Source organism: Nomascus leucogenys, chromosome 10, assembly GCF_006542625.1.
Source record: "Nomascus leucogenys isolate Asia chromosome 10, Asia_NLE_v1, whole genome shotgun sequence".
Lineage (NCBI taxonomy): Eukaryota > Metazoa > Chordata > Mammalia > Primates > Hylobatidae > Nomascus > Nomascus leucogenys.
The window spans coordinates 77,498,943-77,518,242 of NC_044390.1; the positions used below are offsets into that span (position 1 = coordinate 77,498,943).

The following is a 19,300-nucleotide window of genomic DNA, read 5'->3' on the forward strand; positions in this document are numbered from 1 at the left end:
AAAAACACAGAATAAAGCAGAAATCTCTCAGTACCAACAAATAACTTTGTGATTGCAGTTCTTCAGAACACAACATATGCTACATGGTGTTAAAGGTAATGTCATTCACAAGTGACACCAATTTATTACTCAAGTAAATGACTTTGCATAACACAAGCCCAAACCTCTCCTTGTCCTTGAACTTTATCTGAATATAAAGAAAATCCCTAGTCCTAAGAAGGCAAGCTAGGTTAGATGCTGCAATAAACTAAGCTTCTGGTGAGTGCAAAATGATTTTCTTCCAGGCTGAAGAATGATAGATCAAGGCGAGGCGTGGTGGCTCACGTCTATAATCCCAGCACTTTGGGAGGCCCACGTGGGAGAATCACTTGAGCCCAGGAATTCAAGACCAGCTTGGGCAACATGGTGAAATCCCATCTCTACAAAAACATACAAAAATTAGCTGGGTGTGGTGGCATGCGCCTGTAGTCCCAGATACTCAGGAGGCTGAGCAGGAGGATGGTTTGAGCCCGGGAGATTGACAGGTCAAGGCTACACTGAGCTGTGACTGCACCACTGCACTCTAGCCTGGGTGAGAGAGAGAGAGACACCTTGTCTCAAAAAAAAAAAAAAAAAAAAAAAAAGAATGACACACCAAGGTAGCCTGCTTTGCTTTGCAAGGGTTACTACCTGTGCAGGCACAGAGCTAAACTCAGTCAGATTTATATTTTTACAGGTCCCCAACAGAGATGATTACATGATTACATTTGGGACCATTCAGTATAAAAGACTAACACATCCGAGAGATGGCTGCAGCACCAAGAGAGAAGCATCTCATTTTTCTTTTTGCTACTTCAGATACATCAGACTTTCAGACCAGCAAAGGGCCTCAAGAACACTGAATTAACTTTGTGGCTCTCACCAGATGGTATTGATTGCTCTTGAGTTGTCACCAGTGTGCACAAAAGCATACGCTTTGATCCACACAGAGAGCCAGTCCAAGTTAGGCACGGTTTGGATCACATTCATTGTCATGGATGCCACCTCTGCCCCTTTTACAGAAAGGGACAACAAGCCTAAACAACAGAAAGCAGAAGAAAGAAAGTAAGGCACGATATCTCTCTTCCACATGCAAGGAGCAATGGGCTACATTTTCCCTTGGCTAAAAGGCAACCGTTTCCCTATTCTGAGCGATGCATGACACAAAAACCATAATTTAGTATTTCTTTTCTTTTTGAGACAGAGTCTTGCTCTGTCCCCCTGGGCTGGAATGCAGTGGCACAATCTCAGCTCACTGCAACCTCTGCCTCCTGAGTTCAAGCGATACTCACGCCCCAGCCTCCCAAGGAGCTGGGACTACAGGCACGCGCCACCATGCCTGGCTAATTTTTGTATTTTTAGTAGAGACGGGGTTGTGCCATGTTGCCCAGGCTGGTCTCGACCTCCTGAGCTCAGGCAATCCACCCACCTCAACCTCCCAAAGTGCTAGAATTACAGGTGTAAGCCACCATGCCCGGCCAAAAACCATAATTAAGTATTTCTTGATTGAATATGTGACAACAGGAATCCTACTAAATCACTCTCTGGAGGGGAACTTTTAAAAAAATAAAGTTATTCTAATATACAGGCAAGACTGAGAACTACTATCTTTGACAGTAAACATGCCATGAAAACAGGCAGAAAATATCTTTACCTAGAATGGCATCAAGGGCTAATGGGCACTGCCTTAGCACCTCCTTATAGCTGGTGACTGAAGGGCGCTCCTGACCAGCCTTCTTGTACAGGTTTGCCAGCATCATGTTTATCTGTATAAACACAAATAACAGATAGTAAAATAAGTGTATATTGCAAAGAAAATCTCTCACTATGAAAAAGTCCTAATTTTCATTACCAGTTATTTACTTTTTACTGGAAAATCTACCCACAACCCTGTGCAAATAAAGGGAGACTGACCCCATTCTTCAAAAGAAAGAAGAAATTGGCCGGGCACGGTGGCTCACACCTGTAATCCCAGCACTCTGGGAAGCTGAGGTGGGCGGATCACGAGGCCAGGGGATCGAGACCATCCTGGCTAACACGGTGAAACCCCATCTCTACTAAAAATACAAAAAATTAGCCGGGTGTGGTGGCAGGCGCCTGTAGTCCCAGCTACTTGGGAGGCTGAGGCAGGAGAATGGTGTGAACCCGGGAGGCGGAGCTTGCAGTGAGCCAAGATCATGCCACTGCACTCCAGCCTGGGCTACAGAGCGAGACTCCATCTCAAAAAAAAAAGAAAGAAGAAATTACTACCCTTCCTTTCCCTAGCTCCTCCCATCCCTAAGAGGAAAGTCACATTACCTTCCCACAAGGCCCAGTAATATCTGAACAAAAGACGCTGCCCTCTGGAAACTGGAATAACATTCATTTAAGAAATGGTAGAGAATGCTAGTTAACTTGATTCTTTCTTGATCTTAAAACAGAAGATGAACTATCTCACATAAGAAAGTGAGAAACTCTTGACATAGCTAGTTAAGAAGTATCAGATCAGTTTTTCCTAAAAAGGAAATGATACAGAAAGACAGATAAAGAAGTATAATATTTGGCTTTTCTCTGACAATTCGACTTGTGGCTAGACTCTAGCCTTTCTAACACTTAAGGCTTTGGCCTGTAGGTACTAACTCACTAAAGTAATGCTACAAAAATCAGCTACACTATTCAAATCCAGTGAGTGCAGACAGCTGCATTTTAGCATAATTTAAATATGTAACTTTGTAAAGCTAAATTAAAATAACCCTACCTAACATGCAACTGGGAAACTTGAGAAAATCTAAAAGTTCTGGCTGGGCGCAGTGGCACATGCCTGTAATCCCAGCACTTTGGGAGGCCGAGGTGGGTGGATCACGAGATCAGGAGATCAAGACCATCCTGGCTAACGTGGTGAAACCCCGTCTCTACTAAAAAATACAAAAAATTAGCTGGGCGTGGTGGCGGGCACCTGTAGTCCCAGCTACTTGGGAGGCTGAGGTAGGAGAATGACGTGAACCCGGAAGGCGGAGCTTGCAGTGAGCCGAGATTGCGCCACTGCACTCCACACTGGGAGACAGAGCGAGACTCCATCTCAAAAAAAAAAAACTAAAAGTTCCAAAGAATGTAGAAGTTATAGGCAAGTGATAAAAGACCTTCCTAATAGTACACAGATAAACACAATATTCCAATTTAAAATTAGATTTTTTTTTTTTTTTTTTTGAGACAGAGTCTCGCTCTGTCACCCAGGCTGGAGTGCAGTGGCGCAATCTCAGCTCACTGCAAGCTCCGACTCCCAGGTTCACGCCATTCTCCTGCCTCAGCCTCTCCGAGTAGCTGGGACTACAGGCGCCCGCCACCACGCCTGGCTAATTTTTTTTTGTATTTTTAGTAGAGACGGGGTTTCACCATGGTCTTGATCTCCTGACCTTGTGATCCGCCCGCCTCGGCCTCCCAAAGTGCTGGGATTACAAGCGTGAGCCACCACGCCCGGCCTTTTTTTTCTTTTTGAGACGGAGTTTCATGCTTGTCACCGAGGCTAGAGTGCGATGGCGTGATCTCGGCTCACTGCAACCTCTGCCTCCTGGGTTCAAGTGATTCTCCTGCCTCAGCCTCCTAAGTAGCTGGGATTACAGGCACCCGCCCCCATGCCCAGCTAATTTTTTTTTTTTTGTACTTTTAGTAGAGACGGGGTTTCATCATGTTGGCCAGGCTGGTCTCGAACTCCTGACCTCAGGTGATCCACCCACCTCAGCCTCCCAAAGTGCTGGGATTACAGGCGTGAGCCACCGTGTCTGGCAAAATTAGTAGATTTTAAACACAACAGTTATTTGCTAGATCATTAACCTAAGGAAGCAGTCAATGTGAGGGCACAAAATAAAAAAGGTCAACCCCCAATCTCCTCGATTATCTGTGGCTTGGTATGCCAGATATTTACTAGAAAGAGTGGCTCTAAAGATAAAGAACATCTGTTCCAATTATAGACCTACATTATATAAAACAATCTAATATAGCATTAATTCACACTAATTCAAACAATGGAATAATGAAATACTAAAAATTATTTTTTACTTGGCCTCAGATTTTCCATATTAGGCTACTATTTTGAAAATGCAAAGAAAAATAGTTAAAGGAAAACTCCAGGATTGATGTCAATACTTGTAAAGAATAAAAAGTTAAATTTAAGATCCTTTCTTGACTGCTGGTTATATTAACAAACTATGTATGACTGATGGACTATCTGTCTCAACAAATATCAAAATTTCCTTTAAGCTACTCGACTGTCACTTTAAAAGAATGAGTTTTGAGTAATACCTAATGAAAAAGTCAATTATTGGCCGGGCGCGGTGGCTCAAGCCTGTAATCCCAGCACTTTGGGAGGCCGAGGCGGGTGGATCACGAGGTCAGGAGATCGAGACCAGCCTGGCCAACATGGTGAAACCCCGTCTCTACTAAAATACAAAAAATTAGCCAGGTGCAGCGGCATGCGCCTGTAGTCCCAGCTACTCAGGAGGCTGAGACAGGAGAATCGCTTGAACCCAGGAGGCGGAGGCTGCAGTGAGCTGAGATCATGCCATTGTACTCCAGCCCGGGCAACAGAGACAGACTCCATCTCAAAAAAAAAAAAAAAAAAAGTCAACTATTTTAAAAATAGATCCTCACTTAAGAACATCATAAAGCCACATGCCACCAGTTACAAACACAAGCAGTCATCATTTTCTAAAAACTGAGTACGAAATTCTATGTTGGTATGTTTACTCTTAAAAGATGAAGATTTACCAAGATTTAATAATCTAACACTGGAATTTTCCTTTAAAATGTGAGGGAATATGTGGCGATGTTTACCATACATTAACAGACATTCATTTAGACATATTTTGACTCACTTCCTTGTCCTTTACACAGACTGAGAAGCCAGTTAACTCCCTAACGGACAAGAAAGAAAAACTGTAAATGTTATAGGTTTATGTTTGAGGCACACATCTTTGCTCCTAGCCGTAAGAGCACTACAGAATGAAGGATACGTACTGCTGACAAATGCAGACTCATACAGTTGCTCTAAGAATGATGGCAATGAAAATCAAGCAGTGGATGCTATAAAGCTGAGATGCTTTGCCATTACTATTTCCAAAAAAAAATGTCCTACAAATATCCACAGGTCATTATGAAGGAGATTATGGTATATTTCTAATAAAGTAAGGAACAGTATCCTTCAAAGTTTATAATTAAAATGGCTTCTTGGCCGGGCGTGGTGGCTCACGCCTGTAATCCCAGCACTTTGGGAGGCCAAGGCAGGCGGATCACCTAAGGTCAGATCGAGACCATCCTGGCCAACATGGTGAAACCCCGTCTCTACTAAAATGCAAAAAAGTAGCCAGGCGTGGTGGCGCACGCCTGTAGTCCCAGCTACTCGGGAGGCTGAGGTAGGAGAATCGCTTGAATCTGGGAGGTGGAGGTTGCAGTGAGCCAAGATTGTGCCACTGCACTCCCGCCTGGCGACACAGGAAGACTCCACCTCAAAAAAAAAAAAAAAAAAAAAAAAAGGCTTCTTACGAAAGGAAGATACCTTGAGTATTGCAGCAGACATTCTTCATCTGTGCAAAAAGATTATTCTTGGAGTAAGAGAAGACTTTCACAGGTTACCAGAACAGGATTTGGTATACAGCATCCAGGCTTATTATGAGAGTGGTTAATTCATAATAAACTTTCAAGTATTTTTAATAGCAGGCACCATCATACTGAAGAAATAGCTTCAAAAACTCAGAAAATAGTAAGTAATACCTTAATATGAGGAGGTGTTTAACATGTTCTCATCAAGTTTTGTTAAAGTTCAGCAAGACTTGGATGAAGCAGCACTAACTAAAATACACCAGGCCCCTACTGCTTAGATTTCGTATCTTTTAAAGGCAGGAGGATGCACACGTCATTTTACCTATAAAATTCCTTATTGTTAAGCACAAGTTGCAAAAAACAGTTTTTCAATAAAATGAGCAAGGCAGGAGACATGACAGTATTATTAGAATATTAAATACTGATATACTCTCACATTCATGAATTTATTTGGTATTTATAAAAGTAACAGAAAAAATACTATTCTTCTCATTTTATAAATAAAAAAGTAGTAAAGCTCACAAATTGGTAACTTGCCCAAGTTCACACTGCACACAGCTTGTATGCCCCTAAACTCAAACTAGACACCAGATCTTTTTTTTTTTTTTTGAGACGGAGTCTCACTCTGTCGCCCAGGCTGGAGCGCAGTGGCGCAATCTCGGCTCACTGCAAGCTCCGCCTCCCGGGTTCACGCCATTCTCCTGCCTCAGCCTCTCCGAGTAGCTGGGACTACAGGCGCCCGCCACCATGCCCGGCTAATTTTTTGTATTTTTAGTAGAGACAGGGTTTCACCGTGGTCTCGATCTCCTGACCTCGTGATCCGCCCGCCTCGGCCTCCCAAAGTGCTGGGATTACAAGCGTTAGCCACCGCGCCCAGCCTTTTTTTTTTTTTTTTTTGAGATGGAGTTTCACTCTTCTTGCCCAGGCTGGAGTGCAATGGCACCATGTCAGCTCACCGCAACCTCTGCCTCCTGGGTTCAAGCGATTCTCCTGCCTCAGCCTCCGGAGTAGCTGAGATTACAGGCACGTGCCACCACACCCGGTTAATTTTATATTTTTAGTACAGACAGGGTTTCTCCATGTTGGTCAAGCTGGTCTTGAACTCCTGACCTCAGGTGATTCACCCACCTCGGCCTCCCAAAGTGCTGGGATTACAGGCATGAGCCACCGTGCCCAGCTGACACCAGATCTTTTGATTTTAGTTAAAGGTGTTTTCTTCACTATAATATGCTGCCAAATCAAACACAAAGACATATTCTACATATAAATAAGGATAAAAGAATCTTACGGTATTAATTTCGAAAACAAAGGAATAAAACCACCCCCATTACCAAATGTGTACACCTATGGAAGGCAAAAAATGAAGTTCTAAAAAAGTATTTTTGCCACCTGCAAGTGTTTTGCAAATAAATCATTATTTCCTATAACAAGAAATATCAAAGGCTTCTCTGTCTATGGAGTAGCCATTCTTTATTCCTTTATTTTATTAATAAATTCACTTTCACTTAAAAACAAAAACAAACATGAAGAGGCCAGGTGCAGTGGCTCCTGCCTGTAATCCCAGCAATTTGGGAGGCTAAGGTGGGAGGACAACTTGAGCCCAGAAGTTTGGGACCAACCTGGGCAAATAGTGGAGACCATCTCTATTAAAAAAAAAAAAAAAAAAAAAAAAAAGGCCGGTCACAGTGGCTCACGCCTGTAATCCCAGCACTCTGGGAGGCCAAAGTGGGTGGATCACCTGAGGTCGTGACTTCAAGACCAGCCTGACCAACATGGAGAAACCCCGTCTCTACTATAATTACAAAATTAGTTGGACATGGTGGTGCATGCCTGTAATCCCAGCTATTTGGGAGACTGAGGCAGGAGAATTGCTTGAACCCAGGAGGCAGAGGTTGCACTGAGCTGAGATTGCGCCATTGCACTCCAGCCTGGGCACTGAGAGCAAAACTCCCTCTCAAAAAAAAAAAAAAAAAAAAAATAGCTGGGCATGGTGGCTCACGCCTGTAATCCTAGCACTTTGGGAGGCTGCGGCAGACGAATCACAAAGTCAGGAGTTCAAGACCAGCCTGGCCAATATGGTGAAACACCATCTCTACCAAAAACACAAAAATTAGCTGGGCATGGTGGTGGGTGCCTGTAGTCCCAGCTACTCAGGAGGCTGAGGCAGGAGAATCACTTGAACTCGGGAGGTGGTGGTTGCAGTGAGCCAAGATCGCACCACTGCACTGCAGCCTGGATGACAGAGCAAGACTCTGTCTCAAAACAAAAAAACAAAACAAAAAAAATAGGCTTGGAGTGGCGTCTCACACCTGTAATCCCAGCCCTTTGGGAGGCCAAAGTGGGAGGACAGTTTGAGCCTAGGAGTTTGAGACCAGCCTGGGCAACACAGTGGAACCCTGTCTCTACCAAAAATAAAACTGGCCAGGTGCGGTGGCTCCCGCCTGTAATCCCAACACTTTGGGAGGCCAAGGTGGGCAGATCACCTGAGGTCAGGAGTTCAAGACCAGCCTGGCCAACATGGCAAAACCCCATCTCTACTAAAAATACAAAAAAATTAGCCTGGCGTGATGGCAGGCGCCTATAATCCCAGCTACTCGGGAGGTTGAGGCAGGAGAATCGCTTGTACTTGGGAGATGGAGGTTGCAGCGAGCCCCCATGCTATTGCACTCCAGCCTGGGCAACAAGAGCGAAACTCCAACTCAAAAAAAAAAAAAAAAAATAGCCGGGTGTGGCAGCATGCAACTGTAATCCCAGCTATTTGGGAGGCTGAGTTGGGAGGACTGCTTAAGCCTGGGAGGTTGAAGCTGCAGTGAGCCAGGATCACAACACTGCACTGTAGCCTGGGTGACAGTGAGACTCTGTCTCAAAAAATATTAAGTTAAACATAAAAAAAAAAGAAAAAACAAAGAATAAGCATGTGTACGGCCGGGCGCGGTGGCTCACGCTTGTAATCCCAGCACTTTGGGAGGCCGAGGGGGGCGGATCACGAGGTCAGGAGATCGAGACCACAGTGAAACCCTGTCTCTACTAAAAATACAAAAAATTAGCCGGGCGTGGTGGTGGGCACCTGTAGTCCCAGCTACTCGGAGAGGCTGAGGCAGGAGAATGGCGTGAACCTGGGAGGCGGAGCTTGCAGTGAGCCAAGACTGCGCCACTGCACTCCAGCCTGGGCGACAGAGCAAGACTCCGTCTCAAAAAAAAAAAAAAGGCATGTGTAGTATTCTCCAGCTATCATTTTCATCAGCTGGATTTTCAGGGTCCCCCGCCTCCATTCCATGAAGAGGAAGAAAATGAGAATTAGAATCATGGGTAAAATGTTCACATGGACTCCTTAATGCATGAGAAAACATGGAGGGAGGGAGCAGGGTTAGGACAGCTGAGGAGAAAAACATAAACATTCAACTTACTTTGGGAGTTCTTTGTCTTGAAGGGATCCCATCAAGTATAGCAATGGCATCTTTATCTTGTTTTAGCATTGTATAACATTCAGCCATTTTGTATTTCACTTCAATTTCAGATGGAAGACACTAAAAGACAATGGAAATATCTATTTGAAACATTATTCCAACAATATGACAGTTCTTCAAAACGTTAAACATAGAGTTATCATATGACCCAGCAATTCTTTTTTTGTTTTTGTTTTTGTTTTTTTTTTGAGACGGAGTCTTGCTCTGTCGCCCAGGCTGGAGTGCAGTGGCGCAATCTCAGCTCACTGCAAGCTCCGCCTCCCGGGTTCACGCCATTCTCCTGCCTCAGCCTCTCCGAGTAGCTGGGACTACAGGCGCCCGCCACCACGCCCAGCTAATTTTTTGTATTTTTAGTAGAGATGGGGTTTCACCGTGGTCTCGATCTCCTGACCTCGTGATCCGCCTGCCTCGGCCTCCCAAAGTGCTGGGATTACAAGCGTGAGCCACCGCGCCCGGCCTTTGTTTTTGGTTTTTTTTTTGAGACAGGGTCTCTCTCTGTTGCTTAGGCTGCAGTGCAGTGGTGCAAACATGATTTACTGCAGTCTTAGACTCCTAGTCTCAAGCGATCCTCCCACCTTGGCCTTCTGAGTAGCTAGGACTAAAGGTGTGTACCACCATGCCCAGTTTTGTAAAGACAGGGGTCTCACTATGTTGCCAAGGCTAGTCTCAAACTCCTGACCTCAAGTCCTCCTACCTCCGCCTCTGGAAGTGCTTGGATTACAGGTGTGAGCCACTGTGCCTGGCCTCATCTTCTACATCTAATTAGCTATCATCTAAATCAGTGGTCCCCAACCTTTTTGGCACCCAGGACCAGTTTCATGAAAGACAATTTTTCCACAGATGGGGGGTGAGGGGGTGGTTTCAGGATGAAACTGTTCCACCTCAGATCAGGCATTAGTCAGATTATAATAAGGAACACACAACCTAGATCCTAGCATGTGTAGTTCACAATAGGGTTTGTGTTCCTATAAGAATCTAATGCCGTAGCTGATCTGACAGGAGGCAGAGCTCAGGCAGTAATATTCACTAGCCCTCCACCCACCTCCTGCTGTGCAGCCTGGTTCCTAACAGACCAGGTACTGGGGCTTGGGGACCCCTGTTCTAAATTCTTGGGAGTCTTTCTCAAAAAAAAAAAAAAAAAAAAAAAAATCACAATTCTATCTCCAATTACCTGACTTTGTGGAGTAGATGCAGAATTTCCAGTTGAAGGTCTCACTTTTGAAGTTTTACTTAGCGCTTTCTTCTGCTGTAAAGCCATGGTATACTTACTCACAGCATTCCGATATTCCTTATCATGAAAGAGAGAATCTGCATGATACACCAAAAGCTGGTACTTCTGAGATGGGGAAAATAACTCACTAGAAAACAAAAGAGAAAATGTAATACATCTTTTCCTCCCTTTCAATCCAAGCTCCCCCAACTTTTTTTTTTTTTTGAAATAGATTCTCACTCTGTCACCCAGGCTGGAGTGCAGTGGCATGATCTCGACTCACTGCAACTTCCACCTCCCGGGTTCAAGTGATTCTCCTTCCTCAGCCTCCCGAGTAGCTGAGATTACAGGCACATGCCACCACACCCAGCTAATTTTTGTTTTTTTAGTAGAAATGGGGTTTCGCCATGTTGGCCAGGCTGGTCTCAAACTCCCGACCTCAAGTGATCTACCTGCATCAGCCTTCCAAAGTGCTGGGATTACAGGCATGAGCCACCATGCCCGGCCACCAGGCCCTTTTAACAGTCTGATATATATCTATCCATACTCTCATATTAAGATGAAGTATAGAGAAACCTCACCACTTTGAATCGTTTTTAAAAACAGGCTGCACAGGCTGGGCGCGGTGGCTCACGCCTGTAATCCCAGCACTTTGGGAGGCTGAGGGGGGTGGATCTCAAGGTCAGGAGATCGAGACCATCCTGGCTAACGCAGTGAAACCCCATCTCTACTAAAAAATACAAAAAATTAGCCAGGCACAGTGGCAGGCGCCTGTAATACCAGCTACTTGGGAGGCTGAGGCAGGAGACTGGCATGAACCCAGGAGGCTTGTAGTGAGCCAAGATCATGCCACTGCACTCCAGCCTGGGCGACAGAGCCAGACTCCATCTCAATAACAACAACAACAAAAAAACAATGCACAAAAAGAAGTTTGAAAAGACCTGAAAGCTCTTCAAATGCTAAATAAAGGCTGGGCACGGTGGCTCACGCCTGTAACCCCACCACTCTGGGAGGCCGAGGCGGGCAGATCACGAGATCACAAGACCGAGATCATCCTTGCCAACACAGTGAAACCCCAGCTCTACTAAAATTACAAAAATTAGCTGGGAGTGGTGGCAGGCGCCTGTAGTCCCAGCTACTCGGGAAGCTGAGGCAGAATTGCTTGAACCCAGGAGGTGGAGGTTATAGTAAGCCGAGATCACGCCACTGCACTTGCACTCCAGCCTGGCGACAGAGCGAGATCTTGTCTCAAAAAAAAAACCAAAAAAAAAAAACAAAACTAAAGAAAATGCCACTATAAAAGGAGAATGGGGGTCTGGGCGTGGTGGCTCATGCCTATAATCCCAGCACTTTGGGACACCAAGGCAGGCAGATCACCTGAGGTCAGGAGTTTAAGACTAGCCTAACCAACATGGTGAAGCCATCTCTACTAAAAATACAAAATTAGCCGGGCGTGGTGGCGCATGCCTGTAATCCCAGCTACTCAGGAGGTTGAGACAGGAGAATCACTTGAACCCGGGAGGCGGAGGTTGCTGTGAGCCGAGACTGCACCACTACACTCCAGCCTGGGCGACAAGAGTGAAACTCTGTCTTAAAAAAAAAAGAACGGGAAAGCCAATGGGATAGCAAGAGGATTGGCCTTGATAAAAGTTTATTTAGGCTGAGCTCAGTGGCTTGCACCTGTAATCCGAGCACTTTGGGAGGCCAAGGCAGGCAGATCACTGAAGGTTGGGAGTTTGAGACTAGCCTGGCCAATAAGGTGAAACCCCGTCTCTCGTAAAAATACAAAAATTAGCCAGGTGCGGTGGCGAGTGCCTGTAATCCCAGCTACTTGGGAGGCTAAGGCAGGAGAATGACTTGAACCTGGGAGGCAGAGGTTGCGGTGAGTCGAGATCATGCCACTGCACTCCAGCCTGGGTGACAAGTGAAACTCCGTCTCAAAAAAAAAAAGAAAATACAAAAATTAGCCAGGCATGGTGGTGCATGCCTGTAATCCCAGCTACTTAGGAGGCTAAGACAGGACACTCGCTTGAGCCCAGGAGACAGAAGTTGCAGTGGGCCGAGATCATGCCATTGTACACCAGCCTGGGCAACGGGGAATGAAACCCTGTCTCAAAAAAAAAAAAAGTAAACTTCACTAGCACTAGAATTATTACCTCCTTGAGTCTCAGGGATTTCAGGACAGTGTAAAGGAACCAATGTTTTAAAACTGTTTATTTAACCTTGAGTATTACAGTCAAGAATTATAACTGCCTAGAAGTTGACCACCATTCCTAATGACGAACTCATATTTTCAACCCCCAATTCCACTCCTTCCCAAATAAGAGGAAGAAGTTTACTGTTTTTCTTTGACAAGTAAAAGCTATAGCAGGCCGGGCATGGTGGCTCATGCCTGTTGTAATCCTAGCACTTTGGGAGGCCAAGGCAGGTGGATCACCTAAGTTCAGGACCTGACCAACATGGAGAAACCCCGTCTCTACTAAAAATACAAAATTAGCCTGGTGTGGTGGCACATGCCTGTAATCCCCGCTATTCGGGAGGCTGAGGCAGGAGAATCACTTGAATCTGGGAGGCAGAGGTTGCGGTGAGCAGAGATAGTGTGCCATTGCACTCCAGCCTGGGCAACAAGAGCCAAACTCCATCTCCAAAAACAAAAACAAGAAAAACAAAGTTATAGTTGCTTATATGAAAGAACAGAATGAGCTGAATAATTTTTTTTTTTTTTTTTTTTTTTTTTTTTGAGAAGGAGTCTTACTCTGTCGCCCAGGCTAGAATGCAGTGGCACAATCTCGGCTCACTACAACCCCCGCCTCCAGGGTTCAAGCAATTCTCCTGCCTCAGCCTCCCGAGTAGCTAGGATTATAGGCGACTGCCAACTCGCCCAGCTAATTTTTGTATTTCTAGTAGAGACGGGGTTTCACCATGTTGGCCATGGCTGGTCTCAAACTCCTGACCTCACGATCCACCCACCTCAGCCTCCCAAAGTGCTGGGATTACAGGCGTGAGCCACCGTACCTGGCCGAGTCGAATAATTCTGTAGATAGTTAATTTCTCAACAAGCTAGGCACAGTGGCTCACACCTGTAATCCCAACACTTTGGGAGGTTGAGGTGGGAAGATTGCTTGAGCCTAGAGTCTGATCAACATAGTGAGATCTTGTCTCTTAAAAAAAAAAACAAAAACAGCTTTCTGGTCTCGGCCGCAGAAGCGAGATGATGAAGGGAACGTCATCGTTTGGAAAGCATCGCAATAAGACGCACACATTGTGCCGCTGCTGTGGCTCTAAGGCCTACCACCTTCAGAAGTCGACCTGTGGCAAATGTGGCTACCCTGCCAAGCGCAAGAGAAAGTATAACTGGAGTGCCAAGGCTAAAAGACGAAATACCACCAGAACTGGTCGAATGAGGCACCTAAAAATTGTATACCGCAGATTCAGGCATGGATTCCGTGAAGGAACAACACCTAAACCCAAGAGGGCAGCTGTTGCAGCATCCAGTTCATCTTAAGAATGTCAACAATTAGTCATGCAATAAATGTTCTGGTTTTAAAAAATAAAAAAAATAAAAAAATACATTAGTATGATTTGATTAGTATGATTTATCATACATTTATTAGTATGATTTATCATACATTAGTATGAATACCCTTTGCAGGAGGAAGGGACAATTGGAGAGTGATTACTAACACACACAGAGTTTCTTTTTGTTGGGATAATGAAAACTTTCTGGAGTTAGATCATGGTGATGATCATACAATTTTGTAAATACACTAAAACCCACAGAATTGCATTATTGTGGCCATGTGCGGTGGCTTATGCCTATAATCCTAGCTACTTAGAGGCTGAGGCAGGAGATTCGCTTGAACCTGGGAGGTGGAGGTTGCAGTGAGCCAAGATCCCACCACTGCACTCCAGCCTGGGTGACAGAGAGAGAGACTCTGTCTCAGGCAAAAAAAAAAAACAAAAAAACAAAAAACGGGGCCGGGGCGGTGGCTCACGCCTGTAATCCCAGCACTTTGGGAAGCTGAGGCGGGTGGATCACAAGGTCAGGAGATCGAGACCATCCTGGCTAACACGGTGAAACCCTGTCTCTACTAAAAATACAAAAAATTAGCCAGGTGTGGTGGCAGGCGCCTGTAGTCCCAGCTACTTGGGAGGCTGAGGCAGGAGAATGGCGTGAACCTGGGAGGTGGAGCGAACCTGGGAGGTGGAGCTTGCAGTGAGCCAAGATAGTGCCACTGCAGTCCGGCCTGGGAGAAAGAGGGAGACTCCGTCTCAAAAAAAAAAAAAAAAAACGGCCAGGAGCGGTTGCTCATGCCTGTAATCCCAGCACGTTGGGAGGCCAAGTAGGGAGGATTACCTGAGGTCAGGAGTTTGACCAGCCTGGCCAACACGTTGAAACCCCATCTCTACTAATAAGAAAATTAGCCAGGCGTGGTGGTGGGCGCCTGTAATCCCAGCTACTTGGAAGGCTGAGGGAGAACTGCTTGAACCCAGGAGGTGGAGGCTGCAGTGAGCCGAGATCACGCCACTGCACTCCAGCCCTGGCGACAGAGCAAGACTCAGTTTCCCCAAAAAACAGAAAAAAACAACAAAAAAAGAGTATAGTCTAGATGACTTAAGTTTTCAAACTCTGTGATTCTATGTATGTAGTGAGAAATAACCATTTGATGCTTAGATACAAAAGTATTATTACACCCACAGAAAGCATTCAGATATTCATATAACATACATGTCTACTTACACATGCATAAGTTATCTCTCTAATGACACACGAAAAAATAGTTATTGCCTCTGGAGAAAGGAAATGGTGGGGTGAGGTTCAAGACTCAGGGAAAGATACTGATCTGCATGCCCCTTCTCCACTGTTTGAATTTAACAATGTCTATTCCTATTCCACAAGAAATTTTAAAGTATACATCATGAAGGTCAGAACTTAAACATGTCCTGAAGCTAGGAAACTGCCAATCTAACCTAATATGAAAAAGCATGGGCTAAACTTCGTCTAGCCAGAGAATTAAACTGTTTCAAACTATCCTGTAACATCTTTAAGAACTAAGAGTAACTAGGGCCTAAATCTCCAAAAGTGGAAACTGTATGCTTTGACAAATCACTCAGAACCAAGTGAAAGGCTCCAGAATAAATACATAAGGCTGACAGAGACCAGGGCTCCTGTCAACATGAAGTGGATGGTGGCAAAATGACGGGTCTCACTAGTAAGGTCCAAAGCATATTAATGAGGCCGGGCTCAGTGGCTCACGCCTGTAATCCCAGCACTTTGGGAGGCCTAAGTCATGGGGATCACTTGAGGTCAGGAGTTCGAGACAAGCCTGGCCAGCATGATGAAACCCCATCGCTATTAAAAAAAAAAAAAAAATTAGCCGGGCTTGGTGGTGCGAATCTGTAATCCCTGCTACTCAGGAGGCTGAGGTGGGAGGATCACTTGAGCCCCGGAGGTGGAGGCTGTAGTGAGCCGAGATCCCACCACTGCACTCCACCCTGGGCAACAAAGCAAGACTCTGTCTGAAAAGCAAAACAAAACAAAACACCAAAGCGCACTAATGAAAATCCAATGGGCAGCAGCAGCTGCATTGTAAGCACTTAAAGGACTTTTCCCTTCTGACCTAGACCAGCTTCTATAGCAGGCCAAACACTAATACATCTACAGAGTAGAAGTTTCCATTATAACGCCATTTGGAGGTAGCAGACTGGTGGCTCAGAATGGAGACTCTCCAGTCAGAGAAGACCAGGTCCAGGCATCGTACTCCTCCATTTATTGGATGTGTGAACTTGGACAAGGGTATTTCACCTCCCTGAGGTTGTACTCACTTCCTCAACACACTCAATAAGCATGTGAGTGCTTACTGCGCACAGCCACTGCGCTTTCAATTGGTGGGTGATGCGAACGGTAGAAAAGTGGGAGTACCTGAGAGTCCTGGGAGTCAGAGAAGGCTCTTTAGGAGAAATATCCAGGCTAAAACCTGAAAGAGGAGGCAGCGCTGAGATGAGGACCGTCGCAGCAGGAACAGCAAGTACAAGGGCCCAGAGAAGAGAACACGCTTGGTGCATTCAAATAACACAAAGAGGCCAGGCGCGACGGTTCACGCCTGTAATCCTGAAACTTTGGGAGGCTGAGGCGGTGGGATCACCTGAGGTCAGGAGTTCAAGACCAGACTGGTCAATATAGTGAAACTCTGTTTCTACTAAAATTACAAAAATTAGCTGGGCGTGCGGTGCTCGCCTGTAATTCCAGCTACTTGCTTGGCTGAGGTAGGAGAATCGCTTGAACCCAGGAAGCGGAGGCTGCAGTGAGCCAAGATCGCGCCACTGAACTCCAGCATGGGCGACAGAGCGAGGCTCTGTCTCAAAAAAATAAAAATAAATAAACAAAAACAAATAACAGAAAGAATAGCCAGGGAGGCTGGAGAGCAGTGAACAGAGTAATGAGATGAAGTTGCAAACAGTGGAGGGCAGATATTTGCCTTCAGAAGCCATGGGAAAGAATTTTCATGAGTGCAATAAAGGATTTTTTTTTTTTTTTTGAGACGGAGTCTCGATCTGTCACCCAGGCTGGAGTGCAGTGGCGCTATCTCGGCTCACTGCAAGCTCCGCCTCCCGGGTTCACGCTATTATCCTGCCTCAGCCTCCGGAGTAGCTGGGACTACAGGCGCCCGCCACCACGCCCTGCTAATTTTTTTTGTATTTTTTTAGTAGAGACGGGGTTTCACCGTGTTAGCCAGGATGATCTCGATCTCCTGACCTCGTGATCCGCCCGCCTCGGCCTCCCAAAGTGCTGGGATTACAGGCATGAGCCACTGCGCCCGGCCAATAAAGGATTTTAAGCAGGAGAGGGACATGCACTCAAGGATGGAATCAGCCCAGTGCTTCAAAGAAGCAAGAAAGCCACCACGCCCACCCATTAATGGAGTCTCTCGTTTCCTTTTTCTAAGACAGGCTGTCGTTCTGTCGCCCACGGTAACGGACAGTGATGCGACCACGGCTCACTGCAGCCTCGACCTCCTGGGCTCAAGCGATCCTCCTGCCTCAGCCTCCCGAGTAGCTGGGACCGCAGACACGCACCATCATGCCTGGCTAATTGTTTAATTTTTATTTTTCGTACAGGCAGGGTCTCCCTATGTTGCCCAGGTTGGTCTTGAACTCCTGGGCTTAAGCGATCCTCCCGTCTCGGCCTCCCAAAGTGCTCGTATTAGAAGCCTGAGCCACCGCGCCCGGCCCCGTTTTCAGGGGTTTCCCAAGGCGAGAAAGTGGACCCTACTGATACACTTAACGGGGGGACCAATCTCAGATGCGGGGGGCTAGCACATAAAAACCAGGAGGCTGGGTCCCTGAGCTGCAGCGAGAGAAAAAAACGTTCTTCTGGAAGGAGCCGAGAGGGAAGGATTCAGCCTAGCGATGTGACGGTCGCGCTGCCCCGCGACAGGTGCCTCAGGAAACCCTCGCCTGGGTCGTCCTCAGAGCCTCTGCCTTCTATGTCTCCAAGCCGCCGCTGGCCACATCCCCGCGGGGACTTGAGGCCGGCACCCAGTGAACCCAACTTGCGCTCCGAGGTCTGCTCCGCTCCAGGACGCCCTCGCAGACCCCGGAGCCTCCGCTGGCGCCGGCGGCCGTTCCTTCCCGCCTGTTCCCACGTGCCCTGAGCCCCAGCTCCCAGACCGCCGCCGCTTTCTCCTCAGCCCCAGGCAGCTCCCCGCCTCAACTCACGGGTTGTTATTACTCATTGTAAGTAACAAGCTGCTGAGGAGCCGCACGTTGGAGTGAAGCCCCGCGGCCGCCATGTCCCGCACGTGGTCTATCACATTCATCCTGCTCTGCAAAGCCGCTGGCAGCGGCGGCAGCACTGACTCAAAAAACCGGTAGAGGATCCTTAGGGAAGACTCCAAAATGGCGGCGTCGCCGGGGTCCATCAGGTCCATAGGCGGCACCACCCCCAAGCAAGAGGTAACTACTGAAGTGCCCGAATAAAAAGAAACTCGAGTCCCTGCTCCTGTGGTGGTCCCTTTCAGGTGAAATGAGTTGTTATTTTTACGCAAAAATTACGTCATCATCCTAAACTGCAAATTTTACTGAGGATTTACAATGAGACAAAAGACACCTTAGTAAGACTACTCGGTCAATTTGAATGAGTCTGAGAGAAATTTGTGCCTCTCAGAAGTTAAAATGTGTGGGCATTTACCAGAAATAAAATACAGTAAGGTGAGGAAAAACGTTCCAACTGGAATTAAATATTCTAATCGGGCGCCAGGAACAGACCTAACGGCTTTTACAGTCGCGCATGCGCACCAGGCTGGAGCCGCCGCGCCCCTCCTCAGGTGTTTTGTGTTCCTGCCAAAGTCAGGCTTCCGCCCTGGAGGAACTGCTTGGTTCGAGGGGCATATTTCACCATGTAAAATTATTCCCTGGATCCGAGGAAATAAAGGCTGGATCCAGGAATTAGCTGATACGCATATAAACCAGCATGTGTCTGGCACACTTAACGTTTTACAAAAGTTTTACACAAGTTATTGGACGTTCACAACAATCCATAAAGTTGAAGTTGTCATTCCCTTCCCACAAGGGAAGAAACTGCCTGCTTAAATTTTGTGCTCAGGTTGTTAAATGGTTGACTTGGAATCAGATCGACTGGTTAATTATGTTGGATCGCACACTCAAATGTATACAGGGACCAGGGAGGTAACTGAGCCAATGAGGCAGTTTAGGTAGTTGAGAGTCCGAATATTCTCCACAATCATCCTCTCAGATCTAGCCTATCGCTCCTTTCTTGAAGGAGACAGTCGTTTTGGTCTATATTTTGTTTTCATTTGATTTTTACAGTAATAGATGCAAAAAAAATGCTCTGAAAAAATCACGGTGTATATTCATCAGTCAACTTTTTCAGCTCTTACATTTTGTCACAGTCGAAGCTCCTGTAGATCCTTTTCCCATCTCATCCCCTACTCTAGTTTCCTGGATGTATGAGACCTTCTATTTGATTTTGGTGGGCATCATCACTGTGAACTTTTTTTTTTTTTTTTGA

The 19,300-nt window shown here is 46.2% G+C and overlaps 1 protein-coding gene and 1 pseudogene across 4 annotated transcripts in view; one reads left to right on the top strand and one right to left on the bottom strand.

The window, feature by feature from the left end:
- ANAPC7 (anaphase promoting complex subunit 7) overlaps positions 1–18,192 on the bottom strand; it is a 31,427-nt gene extending 13,235 nt beyond the window's left edge. For 2 of the 3 annotated variants that reach the window (XM_030821368.1, XM_030821367.1), the window contains exons 1-5: positions 17,989–18,192; positions 10,231–10,417; positions 9,000–9,119; positions 1,673–1,784; positions 902–1,055 (exon numbers count right to left, since the gene is read on the bottom strand). In XM_030821368.1, coding sequence (XP_030677228.1) covers positions 902–1,055; positions 1,673–1,784; positions 9,000–9,119; positions 10,231–10,417; positions 17,989–18,191 — 776 coding nt within the window. In that variant the 5' untranslated portion in view covers position 18,192. Of the gene's footprint in view, positions 1–901; positions 1,056–1,672; positions 1,785–8,999; positions 9,120–10,230; positions 10,418–16,131; positions 16,305–17,988 lie in introns of those variants that run through there. The other variant, XM_030821369.1, reaches the window with a different exon arrangement.
- On the top strand, positions 13,458–13,836 carry LOC115836997 (annotated as a pseudogene). Its single transcript, XR_004032058.1, has one exon. The product of XR_004032058.1 is annotated as a 60S ribosomal protein L37 pseudogene (transcript).
- Positions 18,193–19,300: the final 1,108 nt, after the last annotated feature.